The sequence below is a fragment of the Takifugu rubripes genome, chromosome 1 (genome assembly GCF_901000725.2).
Source record: "Takifugu rubripes chromosome 1, fTakRub1.2, whole genome shotgun sequence".
Lineage (NCBI taxonomy): Eukaryota > Metazoa > Chordata > Actinopteri > Tetraodontiformes > Tetraodontidae > Takifugu > Takifugu rubripes.
In genome coordinates, this window is record NC_042285.1 from 4,105,711 (window position 1) to 4,132,972 (window position 27,262).

At 43.2% G+C, this 27,262-nt stretch overlaps 2 protein-coding genes and 1 long non-coding RNA gene across 3 annotated transcripts; 2 read left to right on the top strand and 1 right to left on the bottom strand.

Moving 5' to 3' along the window:
• Positions 1-3: 3 nt before the first annotated feature.
• Positions 4-5,382, top strand: oat (ornithine aminotransferase). Its single transcript, XM_003961151.3, has 10 exons — positions 4-143; positions 1,074-1,310; positions 1,387-1,611; positions 1,696-1,791; positions 1,915-2,042; positions 2,697-2,819; positions 3,496-3,624; positions 3,730-3,843; positions 4,127-4,271; positions 4,439-5,382. Exons 2-10 carry the CDS (start codon positions 1,100-1,102, stop codon positions 4,597-4,599), a joined length of 1,332 nt encoding a protein of 443 aa, XP_003961200.2. The 5' UTR covers positions 4-143; positions 1,074-1,099; the 3' UTR covers positions 4,600-5,382.
• A 1,208-nt stretch (positions 5,383-6,590) lies between these two features.
• On the bottom strand, positions 6,591-14,729 carry LOC115249664 (uncharacterized). Its single transcript, XR_003888353.1, has 3 exons — positions 14,709-14,729; positions 14,193-14,251; positions 6,591-7,047 (listed from the first exon to the last, which is right to left on the bottom strand). It is a non-coding gene; the product is annotated as an uncharacterized lncRNA (long non-coding RNA).
• A 593-nt stretch (positions 14,730-15,322) lies between these two features.
• On the top strand, positions 15,323-26,035 carry LOC105418261 (uncharacterized). Its single transcript, XM_029844150.1, has 3 exons — positions 15,323-17,161; positions 17,504-17,584; positions 25,549-26,035. The coding sequence occupies exon 1, from the start codon at positions 15,323-15,325 to the stop codon at positions 16,697-16,699; it is 1,377 nt and encodes a 458-aa protein (XP_029700010.1). The 3' UTR covers positions 16,700-17,161; positions 17,504-17,584; positions 25,549-26,035.
• Positions 26,036-27,262: the final 1,227 nt, after the last annotated feature.

Sequence of the window (27,262 nt, forward strand, 5' to 3'; positions counted from 1 at the left end):
AAAATTGCAGCATGGGGCGTGTCCTATGACGTAGGCACGCGTTAACCATCCGAGTCGCTTATTGCCGCCTCTCTTTCCTTCTCCGCCGTCAAACGGGACCTGTCTCGCCATCGTGTCCTCTTGGCTCGTTTAACGTCTTTCTGGTATTTATGCATTATTTGTATAGTCGCCTCTTTTGTTTATTATTTAATAACGATTGCGTTGTAAAAGCTCGCTACTATTCAGAGATGAATAAACTAGCGAATTGGCTACGAATTGAAACGAAGTCCCATGTATGGCTGTAATACGTGGGTGTGTGGCAGGGGCATCTCCGCGTTAACCAATCACCTATCGATGCCAGGTTAACGGCATCGGCGGTGCTCCGTGACGTAATTCGTATCAGGTGCACCATGCTATTTATACGTGTGTGTGTGTGTGTGTGTGTGTGTGTGTGTGTTATACACACAATATAACTACACACAGTGTATGGTTAATCTTTACAGATTTTTGTTGGCACTCCAATTAATAACTTTTAACTGTCCTCAGAAAACTCCCAAAGGTCAAATATTCTTGAACCCCCCCCCCCCCCCCCCCCCCCCCCCCCCCCCCATAATAGTTATAACCTTCCTGTGTTACACAATTATTAAAAGGCAGTAACTTGTAATGCCTTTACTGGCACCTAATCTGCTCACGTAGCACCCTGTATTGTTTTGTATGTGAAAGGGAATCATTGTTCAGCAGACCTGTAAAGCTGACAGACCGGTGGAAATATAATAGTGCATGTTGTTTGACTTCATTGCTGTGTCAGAGGGTTTTGGTTTTTGTTTGTCTTTAATTAATTATAAATTAATTATATTGTGAAATTGCAACAAACTTGGCAAGGAGGGAAGTAGAAGTCCAAGTCTGACATTCGAGATGAGTTTAAAAATTGAAATAGCTAATTGATTAGTATAAGTATTTTATATTATGCTTTAATCATTAATAATTTGGCTTGTGTATTCTTCCTATCTTTCGTCTTCCTTAATTCATTAAATTCCTGTTGTAAACACACCAATTGAATTTGTTACCTATTATAATTGCTGACGTCTTTTCAGCAACTCCTCCATCGTGATAGAACGGTATGAACAGAATGATCAAGCTGAGATGTAGCCTCAGGTACACTGCCCGTGCTCTCCACCAAAACCTTCCATCTGGATCACGCCCAGCCTCCACCGCTGCTTCCAAAACTAACACTGAGCACCCACTAACCCCAGAGCAAATCTTTGCCCGTGAGGACAAGCATGGTGCACACAACTACCATCCCCTGCCTGTTGCCCTGGAGAAAGGAAAAGGTGAGTTTTTCTCTCGTCACCAGAAAGGAACCGTTGTTTTTTTCTGTGGTTTCAGTCATTGTCCTTTTGTCCCTAGGTATTTACGTGTGGGATGTGGAAGGCAACAGATATTATGACTTCCTAAGTGCTTACAGCGCCGTGAACCAGGGCCACTGTCACCCAAAGATCATCGCTGCACTTAACGCTCAGGCGTCCAAACTCACGCTGACATCCAGAGCGTTCTACAACAATGTGCTGGGAGCTTATGAAGAATACATCACCAACCTGTTTGGCTACGACAAAGTCTTACCCATGAATACAGGTACTGCAGGGGCACAATCACTAATTGGATGTCTCCTGTTTCTGTGTCTTTGTGTTGAAGTGTCTGTATTTTGCACCCAATTAGGCGTTGAAAGTGGCGAGACCGCTTGCAAGCTTGCTCGCAGGTGGGCTTACACTGTAAAGGGGGTTCCCAAAAACAAGGCCAAGATCATCTTTGCAAGTAAGCGTGCATCTTCTCGACAAAAGTCTGGCTTTTGAAGATGCATCCATTGAGAAAGCCAGAATTATAAACGCTCAATTATGAAATTCTCTCCTCTCTATTTCCTTTCCTCCTGCTGATTAGATGGAAACTTCTGGGGCCGAACCATGGCGGCTATCTCCAGCTCTACAGACCCAAGCAGTTATGAAGGTTTTGGCCCCTTTATGCCCGGCTTTGATCTTGTCCCGTACAATGACGTCCCATCCCTGGAGGTAAAGTGTGTGAATCATCGCTAATAATGTCACAAATGTCTTCAATTTAATTTCATTGATGGGGGATGATTTTGAGCTCCATGCAGATTTGAACAAGCAGAACTTTACTACCTTTACATTGCTGGTAAAATAACTGGATTCCAAGTCTCCAGGCCTGGCCTTACTATCATTCTAACCTTTAGTTTTTATTTTGCTGTGCATGTTTTTGGCTCTTTACCCTTGATAAAAGTCAACGATCCCTTTTTTTATCAGGGTTTTTTTGACGTTCTAGGGTTCAGTGTCAGCTTCCTGATTGAAAGATCCATAATGCACTTTTGTAATGTGCAGGAAGGATTTTAAAGATTTGCACTTGCACCCAGACTTACTGACATCCAAGAAACGATTTCATTTAACCCGATTGTTGTTTTGAAAGATTTCACAAGATTCGTCCGCCTTGTTGACCTGCCTTGTTGACCTGCCTGTGTCAGTCTTTGTAAACACAGACGGAAGGATTGAACGGTAGCGCTCTTGTACGTTCACTTAGATAAGATATTGCAGCAGAGCTCTTTTATATACTCATGTTGTAATGATTAACTTTGGTCGTGGGTTTCTCTTGGCTGAGTTTTACTGAATACAGATAAAGATGTATGAGTGTGTCCACCTTCCTTTCTCCAGAAAGCCCTTCAAGACCCTAATACTGCAGCTTTTATGGTGGAGCCCATCCAGGGTGAAGCTGGGGTGGTGGTGCCTGACCCAGGCTACCTGACCACAATCCGAGAGCTTTGCACCAAATACAACGTGAGTAATGATGCGTGGCTGTGGGCCTCAAATGATGGCTCTGTAAATATGGCAGCCTGTTCATTATTCATTCCTGTCCCAACGGAAGACATTTGGATATTTTCCATTTGTCTGTCTGATAACTGTGAAATACTTTTTGTTTAATTTATTAATCAGCTGCTAATTTAGATGTAGTACGCTGAGTATCTGGCAGCGCTGGAAGATTTCTGATTGTGTGCAAATAAAAATATTTAAATAATAGGAGGTAATGACCTTTAGCATGCCAGGGCTCATTAACACAAATGCCAATCATGAACTGTAAAAAGCCACATAATATGATTATCTTTTCTTTTGTGTTTCTCAAAAATTGCCTGAGCTTCCTATGGTGAAAATCCCAGAGGTAGATTTCTTATAGACAGGAATGTGATAGACTCACATTAGACACGTGCCTCTATGCTCAAGAGCGTTCCAGTGCTGAACACAAGAGTGGAAGTTAAGTGGCGTAGACAGGAGAAGCTAAGAGAACTGGATGGCCAGCAGAGAATCGTATAGATCTCAGGATTGATGGTTCTCAACTTGTTTTGCTGTGACCAATAGTTGAATAGCATCCATGTTGTTGACAGCTGAAATGGTGTAATTACAGTAAGGATATAGGGCCTGTTGGGAGATTAGGACTAAAGACATTTGTTTTGTCTAGGTTCTCTGGATTGCTGATGAGGTGCAGACGGGACTGGGGAGGACGGGCCGCCGGCTGGCTGTGGACCACGAGGAAGTCCGCCCTGATATAGTGCTGCTTGGCAAAGCTCTCTCTGGAGGAACATATCCAGTTAATCAACTTTGTTGTCATAACTCGCATAACTATTGTGTTGCAAGACTCATGAAGCGTTTAGAATCTTACCTTTGGTGTGACGTGCGTTTGCCTTTCACGCAGGTATCGGCAGTGCTGTGCGATGATGAGATAATGTTGACGATCAAGCCTGGGGAACATGGGTCCACCTTCGGGGGAAACCCCATCGCCTGTCAGGTTGCCATGGCTGCACTTGAGGTAACTATAGGAGTGCACTTTATTTCTTTTTCCCATGTGTGTCTCATCTTTTGTCTCTGGTTAAAGACAGGACAGCGACAGAGGTGCCTGTTTGACTTTGAGTGAGAAAATGCTGTTAATCATTCATTAAAATACCCTTCTCTTTGGAAGGCAGGGGTATGAATAACAATTTAAGTATTGCGGTGGAGTTAAAGGAACACTAGGTACCTTTAAAGACTAAACAAGCCTGCGTGTATCACTTGGAGCCACTCTGATTGTCTTATCGCTCTGTTCTTCTCTGCAGGTGATGGAGGAGGAGAGGCTGGCAGAGAATGCTCAAAGGATGGGAGAGCTGCTGAGATCAGAGCTGAGTAAACTGCCCAAAGACATTGTGACAACAGTGAGGGGGAAAGGCCTGCTCAACGCAATCATCATCAAGGAGACTAAAGGTAGAGTGTCCAACTGTCCTTAAACGCAGCAGCTTCGGTTAGCATTTAAACCCTCCGCTAGTTGGCTTTGCTCTTTTTAAGTATTTATATTCTGTTTACTGGTGTATATGACATTTTTGCTCGGTTTCACTCATATTTGCCTATTTAACCACGTGAACTCTCTCTAGACTATGATGCTTGGAAGGTGTGCCTGCGCCTTCGTGACAATGGGCTGCTGGCCAAGCCCACCCACGGTGACATCATCCGCCTGGCCCCGCCCCTCACCATCAACGAAGAGGAGTTGCATGAATGCGTAGAGATCATCCAGAGAACCATCATGTCCTTTTAAAATGAACAAGCCCCCAACAAATGTCAAACGCCGCACAAGCCACTGCTTCACCTTGACTATTAAATATTTAATTTTTTTAAAAAGGCACTTCCTGTGGGAAGGTGCTGATTGCTGGGTTTCTTTGGAGGATGACTGCAGAAACTGGAGTGCAACAGAGGAAATGGAAGAAGAGTGAAGTGTAAAGTTTCAGACTCGTAACAAATTTTAACCCATGACATCAGTGATCACATCCTTTCTAAACCATGCATTTCTTATGGCCGAGGAGGCTGTTAAGTGACAATTTCTAATCTGAAGAGTCATTGAAAGCCTTGAAATGCATACATTCCAAGACTTTGTAAGAAGACGCTTATTTAAATTAAAATATAGGTTCACCTGATGGTCAATGTTAATTTAAAAGTTGATGGTTTATGTTACTGTTAAAATTATTTTGTATTTTGTTCAATTTGTGTGTCTGATTAACAAGTTGTATTTGTGTAATGCTGCTAGAGAAGAGTTTGGATGTGATGAATGTTTCTTCAGGCTTTTCAAAGGAAACTTCGGTTTTATGCTGTTACACTGCTGTTAGAATACGGTTCAACATTTTATGTCATGCTTGGTCATCTCTGTTCTGGGATTCTGAGGTTTACATCTGATTCAGCTTTATAATTACATCAAACAGATGCTGTTTTGTGAGGCTTGCGCCTGTGGGCCAGGTTTTTCGGGTGGAGTTGGCTTGAGTGTAGTTATGACCCAACCATTTTGTTGGAGGAGGCAGGAAGTTCAATAAAACTTTTTGCACAGATTTGCATTTTGTTCGCGGTTGTTCATTAAACACGACTGGGGTGTACGCGCTAAATCCACCCCTAGGTGGAGCCAAAGCACCACTTTCTCCCTATTGTCGAGTCTGAAAGTTTAGCGTTTACAAATTTCAACCCGATTAACCGATTAAAAATAATCGTCTTCATTTATCGTTATTAAATCCTCACACCCTCGGTGTCAGCATAAAGAATGAGAAAGCTTTGGATGACGAGGAAACAAACCCACTCTGCAGACTTGGAGTGCAGCTTAATATCCTCAGTGATTGACTGTATGCTTTAATTCTCATCATTAGGTCTTTACAACAAGCTCGAGATGTCCCATTTCCTCATTTTCTTTTTATATTTCATCTCACAGGAAGCTGACGGAACAGACAGGAGGCATTTATTTTCATAAGGATGTAAAAGTAGATATATTGAATGCAGTTAAGGATCAATAAGATCCGCTTCCAATTAGCCTAATGCTTCACTCTTCTATCAGTAAACTGCAGGCCAGGTTCTTTTTAAAGGTTTTGAATTGATTTCATACTTTATGGGCGGTTTATTTGTCCGAGGACAGCTGAACGAGTCTCACAGTCATTTCTCAAGGACTTTTCACACGTGATTCTCTCATGAGGAGTTATGAAGCCGAGCTTTGTTTAGACTGAAAGTAAAGGTCGAGAACTCTTGCAGAAGGTCAAAGTTATGGACAGAAGCTCCCATCTCGCACTCCCTGTGTAAAAAGGTGGCTATTGTGCCCTAAAAGATTCTGGGCAGCATTGAAGCAACAAAGACTGACTCAAAGGTGTGAAACATAGATATTCACACACCCCACTTCCATTGCACCTCTGCAGGCCCGGTACAGAACGGTAAAGAGCAACAGAGGTGCAACAGTCTTCCAGTCCCTGTGTGAAAGGGACTTCTGTGTTTTGTGAATAGCTGGCAGAGCGAACATACAATAGTGTCTTTCAGATATTTATAAGTTAAATATCTTTGAGCAAGTTTCTAGTCATCTGTTTTTGAGCTGCTTCTTCACACTCAGGTGTCCGCATAAAAGCAAACAGGGCCCTGGGGACAGGGAAGCTGATTCGGAAGCGGGCCTTGAATCACAAAAGGAGAACCTAGAATAAAAAATAACATTTTTTTGAGTGCTGCCTAAATTTTTCTTCCTTTTTTGTAATTACTTGGTTGAAGGTGAAAATACATTCTTGCCTGTTATCTAGGACAAGGTTGTTGGGTGTGAATCTGAAAAGAGCGAGACGGATGAGACCTGGAGATTGCCTGTGAAATATGAATGGAATCCAGGCTGGCAGCGGACAGATGAGGATCACGGCCGTGCAGCACTTCTGTCCTCCGCTTTGATCCTGCACAGACCCGCGTCCCGCTCAGCCGCCATATCAAGTATTCCACAGCGAGGGCCAGTTTGGCAGGAGGGGCTGACAGGATCTGGGAATACTGAAGATGCTCCAGTAAAAGCTGCTGGCTTTTCCCAGCCTCACACTCTGCCAACCATTCAAGCGTGTGGCGCCGGGCAGGCTTCAAAGCCCACCCTGCTCTCCACTACAATTTTCCCCCACCAGGAAGGTCAAGAGGTGCTCCTCCTGACAGCCAAAGGCTGCTCTCATCCCGCTCTTTGTTCCTTTTGTCCTGTCTGCTTTTCTGTCCATCCTACCAGCTGGATAAATGTTTAAAAAGAACCAGTCAGTTCTTGTCTTCCCCCACAAGCTCATTTTCCTTCGTAACAGCAAAGTCAGATTGTGGCACTTAGCAAAGCTCATATCAAACCTCTGTGCTTGGACTTTCATCCAGTTTAAGGTCGGCATTAGAGAGAGAATAACACCAAGGAGAAGGAGAAGCTACCCTCTCTCTTTTTCTCTCTGCACCACATAGACCGGTCCAAAAATACCCATCAGCTGTCAGAGCTCATAATAATGGATCCTTTACATTAGGTTGATGACACCTGAGTGCACTGATAAAACACACACCCGCCTTTAATGTCAAACGACACGCAATCTCGAAAGAGTTATGTGCACTGACCATTTTCATTTCCTCCATATTCCTCTTTCATTCCACTCTAGAGGATATATTGATCAAGCAGCCAAGGTCTCTAGAAGGACTCATCCCCCTATAGATCTGAAGCACACATATGGCGATTCTCCGACCAATCATTTTAGCTGTCGCACCCCCGGCTAATTTATGTCGGGGTTGCATTCATATTTGCAGCCTTTATCAATCTTCTGAAAGGCAAATACTGCAGGGTTACGGTGGTTAAAGCCCCACAGCAAACCTTTCTGTTTAGTGGAGTTTTACTGAGAAAGGCACATATGACCCACAGGATGTGTAGAAAGGGGGAAAGTGCTGATAGTTTTGCAGGTACTGGACATTAAAAATGATCGACGACAACGAGGCAGAAACAATAAAGAAAAAAAGAAAGGAAATATAACCTGTATCCAGGCCGTCAAATGTATTCTTGTGAGAAGCTGTAGCCTTATCTCGTCTATAGCGCAACAATGTGCAAGTGATACTAACTTTATTTGACAATTTAAAGATGTGTCTGTTGCTAATGAAGCTATAATGACCAAAACAATTAGGTTCCATTACAAAACAGGGGGAAAAAATAAACTGAATGGCCATATGATCCAGTCCAAAGTTAATCAGACTTTGCTGATCAAACAAGACGCCATACAAACCTTAGTTAAGATTAACTGATACATTATGTTTCCGCCTGCAGCTCAGGCCCCTGTGGTACGGAATGCTAAACGCCAGCAGTAACTCTAGATGCAAGATAAGAATGAGCAATCTACCTGCTGTTCGCATCTCCGAGCACCTCGTCATCTCCTTCCATTAGAAAATAACCACATTATAAATTCCCTTAATATCATTATCCACAGTCAGGCCTGCCACTGTCTGGGATTTTCAGTGTGGAATGCAAGAGTGGAGTCAATGGTCAACCACAGGTTTGGCTCCTCGATGTGGTAATTACCGCTGTGAATCATCAAGATTCACGGCGGAGGTCATAAAGGACTTTAGCCGTGACCCTGGGTGGAGACTCTCCGGAGAGAATGTGATTCATTCAGCTGATTGGTTGCACAGCTGCAGAGGCCACAACATGATCCTTCAGGGCAACTGGAGGTGCAAGTTAATAAACATTCGCTTGGAGTGTCGCTTGTTTTCCTTTTCGATTTAAAAAAAGGGTGTTTTTTAAAAAAAATTTTTTTTACAAGAATGCAGAATTTTTCAAAGAAGATGCTAAAACGAGGCTGAGACAGCTATCAGCCATAATATTCCACCTCAAATTAATAAAGGAAAATCCAGTTTCCCTTTTGGGTGGGATTTAGGACGCTTTATCGCAGTCCACCACCAGGGGGCAACAGCGAAAATCTTTCAAGCATTTTTCTTTTTAGAGGTAAAAAAAATTACTTTCTTTCTCATTTACATAGTATTCAATATATATGTTCACATTTGTGGGCCTCCTTCTGCTCTATATTACATTATTTAGGCTTCTGTCTAATTTCCCCCCCCAAGTTTTTAGGTTGGGGGGGGAAATTTCCCCCACACAAAAAACGAATATGGAATAAATTTAGTGTAGGGAAACTAAAATTCATCTTTTTATATCAGCCTAGATTAGAGCTGGGAATTAAATTTCTTTTTTAGCTATGCTATTGCCTCAACTCTCGCAGCAGGAGGGCAGCTGTGAGACCGGTAAAAACACATGTGGCCATAAAAGATGTCCTTGGGTGACTGAGGGATAGTAAAAAAAAAAGAAAAGCCGCAGACAGCACAAATCACCACGGCCTTGCCTTTTTGCCACCCACGTGCCCCTTTGGGTCAATGTGAGTGGCAGTTCGCGAACATGTTGGAGGCCGTACATGAAGCCGAAGGTCTCCGAAGCCTCGGCTTCACACAACAGACTGACCACAACAGCGGTAGACAAAGTCCTGGTGTTTACGGAATTCATGGGCGAGGCTGCGGCGGCGAAGGGGAGGAGGAGAGAGAGGACAAGGAGGGGGAAAATGTGGTTCTCAGATTCCACTGCAGATGGGAAAACATGACCAGAGAAAATGGAACCATATCGGAGCCCACAGGAATTCAAGACTCGGGGGTTAAAACGCACCACTATCATCCTGGTGAGAGCATTTAGTTGTAGCTTATGTAAGAAAGGAGAAATAGCACAAGGTGGAAAATTCACACAATGCGTCATCTGATGTACTGGAGTGTCCGCAGCCAAGAGAAGAGAAAATGTGTTTAGGTGTAAAGAACCAGGCAGAAGCTAGGAAAGTGTGCCAACCTGTCACACTTGGACCTGCAGTGACAAGGAGACTACAAGCAAGCGCTGGGCAAGTTGCCACTGAAGCTCTCAGTGTCATAACGAATAAATCATGACGCCGAGCGTCGCCGTGGCGCCGGTCCGATGCACTCGGCGGCGCTCGGCGAACGCAAAATGTCGCTTTTTGAAAAGTCGGCGCTTCTGTGTCGAAACCTTGCGCCACCGCGGCCCTCAAAGACGCATCAGAGCCGGCGTGTTTGGCGCTCACGTGGCGCCGCACGCTGATGGCCCAAGGGCAAAAGGGCAAAAGGGCGCCCCGGCCGTCAGCAGGCGGAGGTGATAATGAATCAGCACCGGTGTTTCTGCTGCTTGTCTCAGCTAATAAACTATTAAGGGGGACTGTCAAATTCTATTTTGGAGTGCTGAAAACTAGTCATCATCTTAATGTGACTGGGTTTCACAGGGGTGTCTGGGCTGTGCTTTTGGTGCTGTAACACTTCACTGTGTGGCTCATTGACAAATGCCCCACACTCTGGTGAAGCTGCGTTTGCCGTAACGCCGCTGCGTCCAAGGATTAGCAGCACAATGCATTCGTCAACAGTGTAAAATGAGCAGCAGCGCCCTGCAGCAGACACAAAACACAATCACAGAGTGATGATTTAATTAAAAACTAGATGTTCCCTCCTCAAAAGAGATCTGTCTTGATGCCGATATAGGAAGGTGCTCGCAGCGGCACGTGTGAAAACAACGTCCGAGACATGGAGGCGGAATGGAAAATGCAGACGGATTCATCATTGCTTTGTCAAAACATGACAGCGCGTGACGTTCCCTGCAGATACGACGGAGGAAGCTGCCGCTTCATTTATGGTCTCGAGCTCGTTCCCGTCGTGGTTCCCTCAAATGGAAACACCGATGAACGCAGCTACCCTGCTGCTCGCAAAACTCTTTTCAATACACACTCTCGAGGCTTTTAACTTTCAGTTTGGTTTTGTTAGCCTCCTTAATTCAAAGACGTTCTGCTGAGCTGTGATCCTTATGTGTCAGCTGGAATTTTGCCGCTGCTGCACTTGCAGACATATGGAACATTAGCATCGCGGTGTCCTTCCACTGGGAATATTTAAACCAGTCTCCTGCTGCTCTGCGCCGCACAAATGGGTGTTCAACCTACACAGTTCTGGAAATGCTCTGACAGTGCTGCGTACTGCAGAAGCATCCTCAGTTTTTGGCTAATGACAGTGTTGCTAATCACAGCCCAACATTAGACCTAGTCTCTCAGACACCTTTACTGAGTTCGCTGGATAAAACATGCCTGGGTTGAAATCACTGACCTTTGTGCAACTGCAATTCCATGAGGTGATCATACTACTTTGCTGTGCTTTCATACCACACATCCATCTCCCCAAAAAGTGTCGACAGTGCAATAAGCCGGCCTCTCACCACACTCCCTACAATGCCCATTTGCTTACCGGTGAAAGGCCAAAACAACACACCCTTGACATTTTCGAGCGCCACCTCATAAAATCCATAAATTCTAAGTATTTATGATTGGAATCCTGGAAAAAAGTAATTCTTGGCAACAGTCTGACCTGCTGACCAAGGAAAAACAAGCAATACGCCCAACCATTCGAGGAGTGATGTCACACGGAGGTAGTTCCCCACACTGGTTCTTTCCATCTGTGTTGGCTGTGTATAAATCTCAATGAAAATGTCACTTTTGATACATTAAAACCTGACAGTATAACGGCAGACCTGTGCATGCTTGTTGTTAATGTTCCTATGGTCAACATATCCTGTGTTGATGGTGGTAGGAGAGAAACAACCCCAGAAGAATGGCAGCCATTGTTTTAGGTGCCAGGAATCAATAGTTTTTGTATTAACAACTAAATGGTCCGTTTGTGTGGAGTCCAACTAAGCAGATTTATGGAGTCTGGTAGCTTGATGGGTCTGAGTCAGCAAAATCACGGGAGACAGTCTGCATAACCTAATGATACAAGGCTCTTTTAAACAAGACAACCGCTGCTCTGTGCACAGATTTTCGCAAATGACTTGAATTTAATGAGAATTGCTAAATTCTGGAGAGGAAAATGTTGCTTAAAGTAATAGCTTTCGGTGCTGCTGAGACCGATGCTAATTTTAGCAATGCCTCCTCCGACAATGTGGAGTTAGTCATGACTGCGGTGATTACATGTTGCTAAGGCCTGCCGACCACCAGCCAACCATCAGAATGGATTAAATATAAAATGTTGTTGCTCTTTCTCCTGCTGTTTGTTTTTTGTTTGTTTTTTTCAAAAAATCAACTTAGCGTCCAGTATTTCTCATGGATAACTGACCATATCGAACGTCAATGTGGTCTGCTGTTAACTCTAGTGTACCGGTAGTCCCTGACTGGGCAAAGTGGACCAGAGAAAGATACACATTACAGGAAGCCACACAATCGGAATGGTTTTTAACCAGGTTGCTGGTAAAGATTAATCCACGAGAGAGGAAGTTTCCATCCACGTCTGTTCAGACTGGTGACGACTGATACAGACCTTTGCAACCATAACCTTCACCTGAAGTGCAACACCTCCATTCTCAATATGTGTGCTATCCCTGTATTAGTCGATCTGACACTAATTCTTTTACTTTAATTTAATTTGGAAACCTTAAAGCTGACAGTCCAAATGCAGCTTTCGCTTCTTAATGTGCAACAAGTCACCCAAGTGTCAGAATGTAACATTAGATGTTGGCCAGTGCTCTCTTTACACCGCGCCTCTACCTTTTGTACACAACGCAGTGCTTCGTAATCAAGCCTATGCATCCGTGTGACGCGGGCAGCTGGACTGAGGTGATATTAGTATGCCCCTGGTGTGGTTCGGTGACTGAAGCTGAAGCTCTTAGGCTCTCGCTTCCCCTCACTGCGCAGGGAGGAATTTTATGTGACAGAGGGTGGAATGAAATGTCCGGAGCCTCTCCAACAAACATAGATTGGCTTTGTGGCTTTGGCTGTTTAGGAAGAGGGCACAGGGAAAGTGCACGTCCTTGCAAGTCAGTGGAACGGAGGCTTGTTTTTGGGATGCAAATGCAATCTGATTCATGCCAGGCCAAATCTGCCCACAGGTGGACTATAAAATCAGGGTCGATCTGAAATGAAAACACCACGATTCTGCATCTAATCCCCGACATTGAGGATGAACATGCACAGCTGGTGCTGTTATCTGACAGGCAGCGAGACAATCAGGTTTGGCATTGGGATTGTTGTACCTGAACCCTTCACCGTGACAGATGCTGCAATTAGCGATAGCGACGGCTGCCAAGTGCTGACGCGGCTTTGTGTCAAACATCCATCTGCACCCCAGTTTTAGCTTGTTTGCGGTTGAAAGGATTAGTTCATGTTGATATCTCATTTCCAACAGAAACAAATCAGACACTGATCAGTTCAGCCTGACACCAGTACTCCACAGTATTAGAAAATCTGCTTCGTAGCGGCTAATCAAAGATGAAAGAAATCTTCGAACATGAAGAAGACTAAACTGAGCTGTATCTTTAAGCTGCTACCAGTTTGAGACTGCTTGTTATTTCCCCTTTACACCTGCCTGCACACATTAGCAACCATTATACGTAGCTGGGCAAACGACGGCAGAAATAACAGCTAAGTGATCAACATTGCAAACAGGAACACGTGGGAAACCACATTAATTGCTGAGTGAACAGCACATCCGGTGTCACATCATGGAGCCAAACTTGGTCTCAAGTGACTCAGTAAAGATATTAACTCAGTGTTCAAAAACATAAACCATTATCAGCTATTATCAACTATTAATCATTTAATTTCTTGCAAATTTCATCTATCACGTTGGATATTTGCAACAAATCACAATGCTTACTGCATTTATTCCCTTATTTCTACAAGAAGAAGACTGGATTCATAGAATTAATCTCATTGAATCTGTTCTGTTAAAGGCTGCACACTCCTTTAGGTGCAGACTTATTTAGCCCTCTAAGAAGGTACCAAATACATCCTGATTTAAGAAGTGATCGGATGAATGAAATCAAAATATTTTCTTCGCAGGAGTGTAATTTTACTTGAATTTCAGGGTCAGTGCGCAGGAAAACGCCATGGAACAATCCGGCCATTGTGTCCCACACAGCTCGCTTTCAGCCTGGTATCTGGATTCTGAATACATTCCCAAAGCGGTGGGAAAAAACCTCAGCACCAATTCACCCCACAGTGGCAGATCTTTCTTTCCACCTGTGTTCTTCTCGATCCTTTTAATAGGGAATTTACTGGCTGCCAAGCCTAGATCGGAACCCCGGCAAGATAACAGGTAATGTAATCCACCTTGACATTTTCTCTGTGAAATGTAATCTGTGGAGTTTAAGCCACATTTCTTCAGACACACACTCTCCGCCAATCGTGTTTTTCACCTCTATGTAGCGATTTAACTCTGAGACTGACAAGTGGGGTAAACGCTGGGGCAAAGGACAAGCAGGCATTATAGAAGTGCAGCTTTGGAAACCACAGCTACACCACGTCAGGCCCAGATTTCTCAGGCTTTTCACTTCATTTATACCTGATAGGTTCTGATATTCTGGTGGAAAGATGAGGTCAGCGGCCACCTGTCATGATGAGCTGCAGAAAGATACAGTACATTTTGCAGGATACAGTCTGCTTTCCAGAAACCGAAACATTAAAGGAATAAAACGTTTTTGCAGCAGATGCTAACCCAGTCCCCCTTTTTGTTTTCACCCAAGCGCATTTTCAAGATTAGAAAGTACTGCTGGATTGGGCTTTAGAGAGCCTGTTGAGAATTTACTGCAAGACAAGAAAGTTGCCAAGCTTTTTTGGGGGGGGGGGGGGTTGGGGGCACCGGAGCAGTATCCATCCCTTGAAGAGTCCATACAGAACCCGAGACCTTTGTTTCCATTTAAAAGATGGGCTGCAAGCAGGAGCCATGCCATCACTGGTCTTCATAAGCTCGTTAAACCCATGCCTGTCATCTGTTTTAATGTCTTTTCCCCCCTTCATTTTATTTTACTTTGCCTCTCCCATTTTGTCTCATTTCATTCCCCATTTCTTTAAAAATCACCTTTCAGGATGATGATTTCTCTTAGCTCATCTCGTGGATCGACCCAAACTGATACCATTCAGCGATCCATCAGCGACATCTGCAAACAACCAATCATTCTGCAGTAATTGCCTTTTATTTAACATTTACGTCTCCACAAAGCTCAGCACACGCTCAAATATTGACACCCCAACTCAAGTCGAACTTCAGTCAGAAACTATCTTACACATCACTGAGGTGTGATTGGGGACGTGGCGGGCTTGAGCAGCCAGGTTTTAACTCAAACTTGGACTAGTTAATTTTCCTTTGATGTGCTTTGACATGCAGCACAAGGTGCTTTGAAGTTCATCCTCATTCACAATTAACCATTTTGCAATTGCAATTGCAAATGGGTGATTGTGAATCCCGCACATATCCCATCAATGGAGGAAAATTCGACCAACAGTCACAATGCTCCATTTGCTCCCAGCACCAACAGCCCTTTCTCCAGTGAAATGATACGCCCGCTTGTCCAAGCTTACCTGGACGAGTTGAAAAGCATTAAGTTAGAAACAATAGAATTGTGGTCAGTTGAGAAGGCGGTACAGGCCATTGTCTCGCAATCTAGTATGGAAATAACGAATTTATCCACCAAAATGTTAATTGAAAAATGTACTCAAAACACTGATGGCAGGCGTGAAGATGGTCCCTTGGCTCCTATGGACAAGGTTGATGATTACTTGGCGAGTATCACAGAAATTGGCATCAGAAACATAACTCGGATCTTGGAAGACCTGGTAAATGAATTTAGTCCCATCAACGAGAATGAGGACATTTCCGATGACGAGTATAGGCAGATTTTACGTACCGTCATCCAAGACACAATGGAATCTGCTTCTGACATAGTAAGGATCATAATGGGATGCGTTCCGACAAGGCGGAGGAAGCTTGACAAAAAGTCTTGGATAAAAGTGAGAAGAAGGTCCACAGTGTTCTTCTTCTGCAGATTTGCCAAGGAGTTTGTCATTTGCTTGGTGGCAAAGCTGAAAAAGCAACATTTGTTCTGTTCGCCAGATGATTCAGATGCATCTATTATGGTGCTACTTGACAAGGTGGACTGGCTGATGGAAAAGCTGCTTCCTAAAATGGAGGACAAGCAGACTGAAGGCACGGTTGAGTGCCATTTCACACAAATTGCTAAGGAGATTGAACAGGAGCAGCTCAATGTGTTTAACAAGCAGCTGGCTTATTCCCTGGTCCTCTATCTAAAGCCTAGCCCAAATTTAGGCATGAGGTTCAGGCGGCAGGTTCAGGATGAGGCCGACGCCCTTATAGACGAGTTGTTTACATGGTTGCATCAGCAGGCAGCACAACACGAGACGAAGACGGACCTCACCAGCGCAGCCATGAAAAAGATTGAGAAAGTCACTGAAAATCTTTTGGCACTCGCTGATGGCCTAGAAGAAAAAGACAGTTCGAGCGTTGCTTCCACGCCGTCCCTTGACGAGGATTTTGAGGAATCCCAATCCATGCCAGATTACTGGAAATATACTTTCCAAGTTTGTCGATTTATGGTAGTGAAGCTGGTCAATGCATTTGTGAACCCTTGTGCAATTCACATATATTGGTACAATGTCAATTCCATTGTGGGGACATTGACCGAACGGCTGTTCTCAGAGATCAGAGACTGTGAAATTGTTGGCGAGGTAAATGATAGCAATGCTGAGGCCCTGTTTAAGGAGATGAAAAAGGACTTATCGGGGGAGGGGAAGTGCTCGTGTTGGGTTCAAATGGCTCTTTTATGTAATGATCCATATTTTTTCGAGTATGCAATTGACATGCTGAAAAAGCATCTGGTGTCACCTCAAAAAAGCCTCTGTATTTTCACATTCTTAAAAAGACTTTACAGGCGGCCGCTGGATACATCTCTTTTAGGGCCGGATCAGGAAAGAACTTTGTTGTGGCGAAAATTGGATATCCCTGATCTTGGAAATTTTGACTTCAACCCAGAAGGTTCAAACTCAAAACTTTAATAGCAAAAAGATTAGAAAGCTGCTGAGCCTTATGCAGCGCCTCGTGCATGTGGAGTGCCTCAAGGCCCTATAGTTGGCCCTCTTGTCTTCTCACTGTGCTTAGTTGATCTACAAACAGTCCTCTGAGTACATTGCTTTCCTAATGTGGTACTAAATAGGGAAAAGCATACAATGTGGACCTTCTGTCTGTATAGCGGTAATCAAGAAAAGGATCATTTCTCTGCACTCCAAAAATAAAAACACTGAGATTGTTCTGTTTGGGCCTCATGATATCTCCAAAGACTGTGCTGATTTGGGTCCTTCGAGTCAAGATACTGCTTTTTAATGAGTGCCAAAAGAAAAGAGAAGATGACCCCAGTTTCTGAGTCATTTCGCTGGCTGCCAGTTTGTTCTTGGATTGATTCGAAAATTCCTCCCTTGGTTGTTGTCTTCACATCATGGCTTTGCTCCCTTCGCTCTCAGGTTAATTCCATTAGTCATTATTTCCTTTTATTCTTTAAGTCTTTATTTTCTTTTTTCGATTTTTTTTAATATGTTTTAATTATCTCTGCCAAGGAGGTCATGTGACAGCCAGTGTTTGTCTGCCTGACCTAAATAACTCAACATGTTATGAATGGAGATTTTCAGGAAATGATAAGTGGCCGAGGAAAAGCTTAAATTTTAGTGGTTTTCTGGATTCTGAAGGGACTTGCAATGTCAAAGCCCCCAATGCACGAAATTGAACGAAAACATTTTTTCCACTGTTTAAATAGCATTTACAGGGTGTATCAATTTATTACTTGTCTCCTTCCCCACTGTCCACAGTGGAGGTTTGACTGCCCATCCGTCCACCCATCCATTCCTGTCCATCAATGCATCAGCCATTCAACCAATAGGGGAAATGAGGTAATAATTTGATTGTCATATTACTTGATGCATTTGATGTGCTATATAAAGATGTAGTGGCAGCCAGCTGCGGGAGAATTTTTAAATGAATTTTAATAATGAATTTTATAATGAAGCAATTTTTATGTTTATCTTTTTTTTAAAGCTCAGTTGACCACTGGAGCCAACATACGGCAATATTGTTCCTGTTTTTAAAGCCCAATCCGCACGTCTTATATTCAGAATGCTATAAAATATGAAAAGCACTCCAAATCTGTAGCGTGGGAGGCAAAATGAGGAGAGGTTGAAGAAGGCACCGCTGTGTGTACAACAGTGAATAGATTTGAACACAGTGGGACTGATGAATTGTGCAGCTCTCCTGCATTCTAAGAAATCTAAGTTAATAAAATAAATGCCATTGAAATATGCAGAATATTGTTTTCATCTTTCTGTATTCAGAGTGAGCGGATTATGTTTTTTTGTAGACATGAATGGGGAAAGACCTTGTGAATATGATTATTTAAAGCTAAGCGCCGTTTGAATACCACTGCAGCTCGTTCTGATGAAGTCTTTTACATCCGAAGCAGCTGGGTCGCACAAGATATTCGCACAGTTTTTGCTCCTATTTTTTTGGTTTATTTTGGATTTTTCATGTTATATGAATCCAAGTTTCCTTCTACTCGCCTCGGCATGCACATATTTTATTCATTTCAACCCCAAAAACACTGACATTATCTATTTATGAAGCCAAACACCATCAGAAATGAAGTGAGACCTATCTGCCTGCACCAAGCCGATGACCTCCAACAGTGTTTAAACCTGAAACTAAAGTAAATAAACGACAGATTTGGTGTACATAATTGCACCCCCTGATGTGCTTAATGATCCATAATATGTACATTTTCTCATCATTTCCTGCTGCGTTATAACATCTCGTTTCCGCTTGGTTTCGCGCCCCCGAGAGCTACGGCGAGGCTCTCACCGCCTCAAAGGCTGCCTTCATTTTGTGGTTGATGAAGCTGTCAAAGATTTAGCATCTGGTCGAAACGATGAGACGAGACAAGAGTGGCGATGACTCGCTTCATTCACTCTCAAGTGGAGAATTTAGGATGAAGATGAACGTGTGACAACAAAGGTGGTCGACCTATTCTCCTGGGATTAAATAATACATTTTTGGTCACATCCATGGATAAAGTGGCTTTAAATTGGAAGCAATGTCCATTTTTAGTTTTGAACTGGGATATATATAACCGGTTGGATTAAACTGGAATAATGCTTGGTGGCATATTGCCAAGTTTGTGTGTTCCAGATATTTGTGTTCCAGATTAGCAACAAACATCAATGCTGATTCAAATGCTGTCAACAATTTTGTGGAAAGCCAATCGTCTTTCTGTCTGAAGAGTCGACTTTTACCTCTCAATACACCTTAACATTTGGCAAATGTATGTCGAAATCGACACTTTCGGCCCTATAAAAGTATTATCCCCACGAAACTCTTATCATGAACTCCACGTAGGCTGCAGAACAAACTCAAAGCAGCAGAAAGTGGAGACGGCCTGTGCTGTATGTGTAAAGTAGGTCAGCAGATATGAAAACTTGAAGCTGAGAAGGATGGTTGGTGTAAAGTGATGAATAGGAGGGAGTTCAGCACACTATGAGTCATCATGGGTGGTGGGATGGTTGGCAAACAGCCTTCCTATGTCAATAATGAAGGAGGGAGCCGTCACCAGGCAATCTGTGAAGTCGAAGCGGCTCCCAAATACAAAATAGCAAAAATTCCGCATGCTCTCAACTTCAGAGAAGTAGGAGGTATGCAAGGAGCTAATGCGAGAACTGCTGCTTAATTTCTGCTTATTTCCACCCTCTGAAAGCAACAGAGGCAAGGAGCAGGAAAGCATCTGGCTCAAAACTCCCCCGTCTTGTGGTTAGGGTGCAACACTTGCTTTCCCTGTAAATAGCCCACCAGGGTTGTGCCGAGCGTCTTCCTTAATGAGCATCTGCACACGTCTGATGGCAACATTGTAATGCATTATTCTGTTCGACTGAGAAACAACAAACAATGTGAGGTGGTGGGGGTGTCCAGGACATGCAATCAGGCTCTGCAAATGCAGAAAATGAATAAAACATAAGCAGGCGTGGAGGAATTTGCATTGTCAAATCGCTTTATGGACTTATTTACAGAAAAACTGGCATCTGACATGGCACGTTTGTTGATTTAAAGCACCAGTAGTTGATTTTTGCTCTCCTTCTGTTCTCCTGCAGGCCTTCAAATGCATGGATTTGGAAATATCAAATGTTGTGATTTTCTTTGGTAATAACAGAAATATGTCACTACCAAATGTCATTTGAAGGCTAGATTAAAAGGAATGTTGCAATCTAACTATGGACGTAAAGCTCCAGCTGCATATAGGAAGCAGAGTAGCGACAGGAAAAAAACAACTTCCCTGAATAATTAGAGTAAGTCATGGAAATGAAGTTTAAAATTTATGGCCATAAATTGATTTTTAATGGTTTCATCAATGGCCGTAGGTGAATTTATACCTTTTATGAGTTTTATCATCCTTCATGAAGTTTTATATATAAAGAATAAAGCACACAAAAAGTTTTATCAGTCATTTGTCAGTTGTGTGTGCAATATAGGCAGTGATCAGATGTGCAGTTTAATATCCTCTGTCCTCATAAATATTAAAGGGAAACACTAAGAACCGTGATGACACAAACTCATTAGCATAGCCCAAGGGTGCGTTCCTCCCTGTCCAGTTCTATAAAAGCTCAATGAGTCTATCTGTAATTTTCCTCCAGGTCTGTAAAACCTTTAAGAGGTTTGCTTTTCCACTCACCGAGCTTGCACCTTGGTGACAGGCCTGCCCAGAATTTACATCCACGTGGGCCTCCTTGGTTTTCATATTACAACATCAGGAATTCCTGCAGCCTTGTCACACACTGCTGTGACTGTTTCCAGCGGGCATTCAGACTCACAGACAAGCCTATATTTAGCCACGTTTACGTGCTGTTGGAAAACACTGAAAATAGTTTGGAAGGAGACGTTAGTGTAATGTTGCCCTGCGGGGGTCCATCGGGCTGGAGAATATTAAAAACTGTGAAAACACAGCACTTCATCAAATTGAAGCAATCTTGGCAGGTCATTGTGGATCTCAATGCGTACTTGCGTGTCTGCTAAGGTCCATATATATTTGGTTGTTTTCTTTTGAATTTTCACCCAAAGGTTTGTCCTTGTACTTTGCTAGGTGGATCATAACAGCCTGCATTGCAAATCAAACAGAAAGCCCCCTTACTAATACTGTAGCCAGTGAAGTGTCTGTCCAACCGGACCAGCTCTAAAGACCCTTGCCTGTGCGGATGCCCTTAAGATATAATATCGGGTATGAGGTGGGCGTCAGTAGTACATACAGTATAGGAAACAATGACTGTCAGTCACGAACAAAAGTTTGGATCTGCGAATCAGTGTGAAACAGGCAGAGGAACCCCAGTCTGGTCTACATCCTCACAAATACACACACAAACACATCCTTGTACTTCTATCTTTGTGAGGACTTTAAAAAACATTTCATTCAGTTTCTAACCCTAATCACCCCAACTAACCCTCTAACCTTGATCTTAAGCCTAACCTAAACCTAAACCCATGTCCTCATGACCCAAAAATGTTCTCACTTTGCTGGTAGAATGCAAATATTGGTACTCAATATGTAATGAGAACAAGAACACACACACACACACACATACACACACACACACACAAACACACACACACACACACCCACCCACACAAACGTGGGTTTGTACGTATTTTTGAGGCCATTTCCTGTAACTACCGTTGCACTTCTGATCATCTGTACAGCCCAACACTCTCAACTGTCAACAACCCTGTCATGCACATGGTGCAAGTGTTTCCTGGCAGCTAATTATCAGTTGTTTACTTGACATTCTGGTCACTTTTGTTAAACTCCATGTTCAGCCTTCTGTAATTTGCAAGTACTATGTATAATTATATGTTCCTTCCTGTTTGTGAAGGTTTCATTTGATTATATTTTTTTTTATAGCGTGTGCGCGCACACACACACACACACACACACACACACACACACACACACACACACACACACACACACACACACACACACACACACACAGTGCACAGCAACGACGCATGAGTCACTCCTTCAAACATTTGTGAATCGACAAAACAACCCTGAAAACCCAATTCACAGTTGCTCTGAAAACTTCTCCTGGAGGACTTAAATAAATAAACAAAACCAGCCATACCAAAAGCATCGGGTTAACTATTATATAGATTTATTTTATGTGTGGATGCAGCTTTTTGGGGGGTTCCGTTCAAACATTGTGCAATACCGTTGCACAAACAAAGAGGAGACATGCAATAAAATCAAAATCACACTGCAGAGGCACTTGCCATTTATGTCTGGGGGGAGTTCAGAAGATTACTGGGAGCTGAGATAATAATGTGGCATCGGCCAATAAGAGAAAACGCCTCTTTTGTGATCACATCAACACTATATTTAGACTGTGTTCCATGTTGTCACTCTGGAAGTTCCCATTTCACCCCCTGGAACATAGATAGAGAATATGAAGGCCATATTTTCCAAGAGTGGACAGAGAAATATAATCAGCCCATCCATGTGGACAATTTTATTTCCATTTTAGTCTACTGACCCAAGTCCGACTAGAGAACCTCTTCCAGTCTAATCAAAGAGCAGGACTGCAATCAAGACCTAGACCTGAACAGCAACCTTTAGTCATCGAGACTAAATACCAATTCTGCCTAAGAACTGTTTTTTCCTTGTGTGGAGAGTTGGGCCAAGGTGGAAATGATGCTGTGCAAGGATATTAAAGTTGAAACGTTCATTAGGGCACCGGCTGCAGAGTGGCACAGCGGTCTGAGCTCCAGCATGTGACCCTTGTGTGGAAGGGTGTTGGAGGACAACTGCTAATATCTGGCCAGCTGGAACAAGCTCCCAGAGCATTCTTGGCTCGTTCGCCGCACCGCTGAGAACGAAGGCAGCGCTGTGATTGCCTCCCTCCCCCTCGACCGCCCCTTTCTCTTTGTCCTTGTACCTCCATCTGAAATCACTGATCCCGCCGAGTGCCGAGATGCTGATTATTAAAGCCCCAATTACCCTGATGTGCCTTTTCGTGTTTGTACATTGTTGAGTGGCAGTGGCGCCCCGGGAGGACACACCGGCCCACAGCGGAGGTGACTTTCACTGCAGATGACAAGGGCGGGTCATATCACGCGTATGAATATAAATAAAATATTTACTCCAGCCACTGCTGGCAAACCTGCACAAGTCATTCTTGTTGCCCCTTTGCATTAAAGTGAACATGGATTCTTGTAACAGGTGACAAAACCTCTTCAACGGACATTGAGAATAAACTCTAAAACATAGAGGAATAAAAGAATTCAAAGTTGAATCCAAATTGTTTTAATTTGTAGGACTGTCTTATTTACATTAACAAATGTTTTTTCAATTTTTTAACCATCTTTTGCTGCGCAACAAAGTAAAAGACTTCCCCCCCCTTATTGATTCCTCTTTATATATTAGTTAAAGCCCATCTGGGCACTAATATCGTCTTTACTCATTATTCACCTCTCAGTTTGAAACTCGGCATTCAAACGATGTTTTTGATTTAATGTGAGCCACTGCGGAAAGATTCACCCCGTGTCACCGCTCAGCGTGACCTTTCAGAATTTTCCTGCCAGTAATAGCCTCACAGGCACTCGGCTGGTGCAGCGTCTCGCATTCCCCTGTGGCAGAAAATGAAACACACACATGCAAAATATATATTTATTTATGGCTGAACTCTCAGTATTCAAGCAGCAGAGTTTGAAGATTTCTGTTTAAAGGAGAAGTATGTAAGAAATATAGCAGAAGTTATTATAAATATTCTCTGGGTCATGAAATCAGTAGTGTTTCTGCATCCTGGTTGTCAGTTACTGCTGAGCTTCTGCTGGGAAGGTTTCTAATCCCACATGTCTGACGTTACAAAACCTAAATAGCCTCATTATAATTCTCAACATCCTCCTGACAAAGTCAAAAACTAAAGGATCAGAGCAGGAGATGCCTTAGAAAGATAGAGGCGGAAAAGAATTCGAAGACTGGAAGTTGCTCCTTTTCTCCAGAACAAGATTCTGCTAAGTTTGGCTAACTTAATTGTAATTAATGTAGGCACAGACGTTTCAAAAATTCTCTACAGCTGGATAACATAGAACAGTATATAGTACACTAGTGGGTGCTGGTGGGTCACCGAATTGACTAGATTAGAAATTGAGGAATAAAAATGGCGACTCATCATTGCTAACATTAGCAATGTATTAGCATAACCTCTTTCTCTGGCATAAAGCTGAGATGCTATGGAGTTCCAATATTAGCGCGGCTATTATAGCAACATGAAACATGATTGAGGCAGCACATTCCTCAAATGTAGTCGTTCTTGCGGGATCCGGTGACCTTTCTGGCAACATTGGCGGCACACTGCAGCATTTGAATTGCAATTGCAGCATTTGGCCACAGGCATATATGCTGCTCCATTAACACCACCTGTGCATCAACTCAAATGTTATAAACTCAAAGTATTTTTGGGCAGTAAAGTGCATGTATTTCGATTTGTTAAAAGTCCACATATATGGTGCACCCTCTTTAAACTGTCCATTGATTTTCTGTTCCAAGTTCACCCCGATGATGTCATCTCTGAAACCATCTCTGCAGGCAATCTATAAAATTGATTTGGAATTTCCACCACAGGTCACAATTTCAATCAAGTAGTTCATGTGCTCCTGAGGTGAAGCGGTTTTACTCTGGGTTCTAAAGCCAATGATTTGCTTCTAGGGTTGTTAAAAAGGCTGACAATTCTTTTTTTTTTGGTAGCTGGAGGTGCTGTCCACCATACAGCTATGCGGTGCCTCCCAGAGGGATGCAACCTGTAATGCTTCTATCCAACCTTACGGGCCGAAAAACAATCATCTGCGAATTGAAGGTCCCTGCTTCTAATAATAGCACCTGTCTCTGTGAGGTTGGGCCATTGGAGTGGTGGCCATGTTAGAGAGGTTTTTATGGGAATTCTTTCTCATCCCGGCAGAGAAAAGGTACCGTTCGGCTGCTCCAAGATCAGCCGAAGTCTGAAGTTACAGAGAAGAAAAACAAGCTGTGCTATTAACAACAATCACAGGGAGATCGAATATTCAACAGCGACGGGAGGAAGAAGCGAAGACAAAACACTGACGCATCCAAAGTTCTGACCTTATTTTCTTAAGCTTGTGTTGTTGGAAATGGAGAATCCCCACTGTGGAGTCATCCAAGAGCCTGGAAGCCTGAAGTCTTCATTGTGGGGTGGGGGGTGGGGGGTGTCTGCTGAGGCCTTAAGTTTATGAATACAAGGAAAAGTTGACCTATTACCTCTAAACTTCCTCTACATTTGAAAAATGTGGCTAGGCCGAAGTGATCTGCAAAGCTGCCTGGCTATGTGGAGAATAGAGCATCAAGTGATTGAAGAACATGTTTTTCCTGGTCAAAAGAAGTGGGGGTTAAAATATAGCAGCCCTCAGCAGAACGGTGCCATCCGTGAAGGCCCAGCAGAACCCTTTAATTTAAATTCCACAGATTTGGTCCCTCCAGCAGAGCCTCCCCAGACATAGCGGCTTCCTCCTCTGCTCATTCCTCTCCTTCCCAGCGTGGCTTTAGTAGGACACTTCGAAGAGCACCACCACAAATGAATGCCTGGTGGAAAAACTTTGAGGTGACGGGCCTACGAGACAGGACCCATAATCTCCTGTATTTATAGCATCACTCTCTATAGACTCTATAGATTCCCAAGATCATGTCTTTGATTTATTAGTGAATTTCATACGTCACAGCAGATCTGAAGGGTCGGAAATTGAGGAGTAGCCTTTGTTTGCATCGATCTGAACTAATAAAAGTAACCGTTGCGACTTTTGTCTCCTCCATCAGGGCTTGGCAGTGACGTGATGAAAAACAAGCAGCGGGGGAGATCGCATCATGAGCTCACGCCAGAAAAAATAAGCACGCCCACCTTTCTGCTTCAGCCGAGAGAATAACACTTCCTTCTCTCACTTTATTAAAGGTGTGTGTTGAATATTGTGAAGTGAAATGCTCCTTCAGTCTTTCCCCACCAGCACAATGAAGGAGAAATCCTCACCAGCTAAGTCCTCATTTACCTACAGGGAGCAAATGAAATCTTCATCCTGGTTCCGGCGCCGCCGCTCCGAGAATGCAATAAAACGCGTCTCAGAGGGAGATTTGAGGCTGAACCATTCAAATGAAAATATGGGGAGTCTTTCTGGCGCTGTGGCACTTTGCCCCTTGTCAGGCAGAGAACGAGGAGACTGAACCTCTGGGCAGCTGAAAGGGGAGAGGAAAAACCACCACTCTAATGTAATTAAAGCTGCGTTGTTAATTAAAGAATTGAGTCCAATCAAAGTTAGTTTGACTGATGATAGCGCTCAGAGATCAGCACGCTTATGTGAGACGTTTAGCTATAAATGGATAGGGCAAACAAAGGGGATTATCCCCACTTAGGGATGTAACATGGTGAATATTCATAAGGTTGCAAGTGTAACAGAATGTAGCACTTTATCAGCTACATGCAGATACTTACCTGGGGCTTTACGGCTTATTTTGAGCCCTTTTTTCCTGCAGAATTTTTTATATAAATTACAAGGGTTCTCCTTGATGGCGAATAAACTGCGATCTGCCTCCGACCTGCCCTGACGTCGTTCCTGTGAGGGTTGTACCAAAATGGAACCACATTTTCTTTTAAAACTTTGGTCCACATTGTGTTCTTTCCTCAAACCACTTCCAGAATCCGATCCAGCAGCTTTGGTTTCACAAATGTGCTGTTTCCTCCACGACGAGATCGTTCAAATCTACTAAAAAGTGGCAAACATAGAGGAAATTGTTGACGATCAGTCATGCACCACAGAAGCCACTGATCCTATGCGATGATGGCATTCATACAGGGAGAAGCTATGAAGCTCAAGGGCAGATGTTCCCCTTTTTAATCAGAAAAACACTTTTTTGGCCACATTAGCTAGCCTCATATTTCTGAATTTTCCATCTGAAACATCAGACTGTTTATGATCCATCTTCCTTCCTTTGATGTATTTTAACTATTTTCTGTGCAACCAGTGAAGAAAAGTTCCAATTCCCCCTTTTATTTTATTTTAACTGTTTGCAACTCTGAATGGAATGATGCATTGAACTTATGGGGCTCATGGTGTCAATATTAAGGCCCATCACAGTTATGGGCTTGAATTAAATGATAGTTTGTGTTGCGAATTTTGGCAGTTACGTTGCCTGAGGCTCTACATTCAATTCTTCTAATAACTCTCCTCTAAAAGTTATGTTTTTACAAGGATCCTCATTCCACTTCCTTTTGAATATAAACCACTGTCTGGCAGCCATGTTCTTAACTACAAGCTGGTGCTATCAAAGATTTAATTTGGTTGCACTAAAGTTGTGTGGATGAATGAGATTTCAGATAAAAACACCAACCTTCTATGAAAATTACCGACGGTAAATTTAAGCTTTCAATTAACGGTTAGAGGAAGCTAATTGCATTAGCAACAGGCAGACATCACGAGGGAAATGACGCTTCACGCCTGATCTTTCCTGAATGAGGCTTCTCTCTTCCACTGACTGAAAT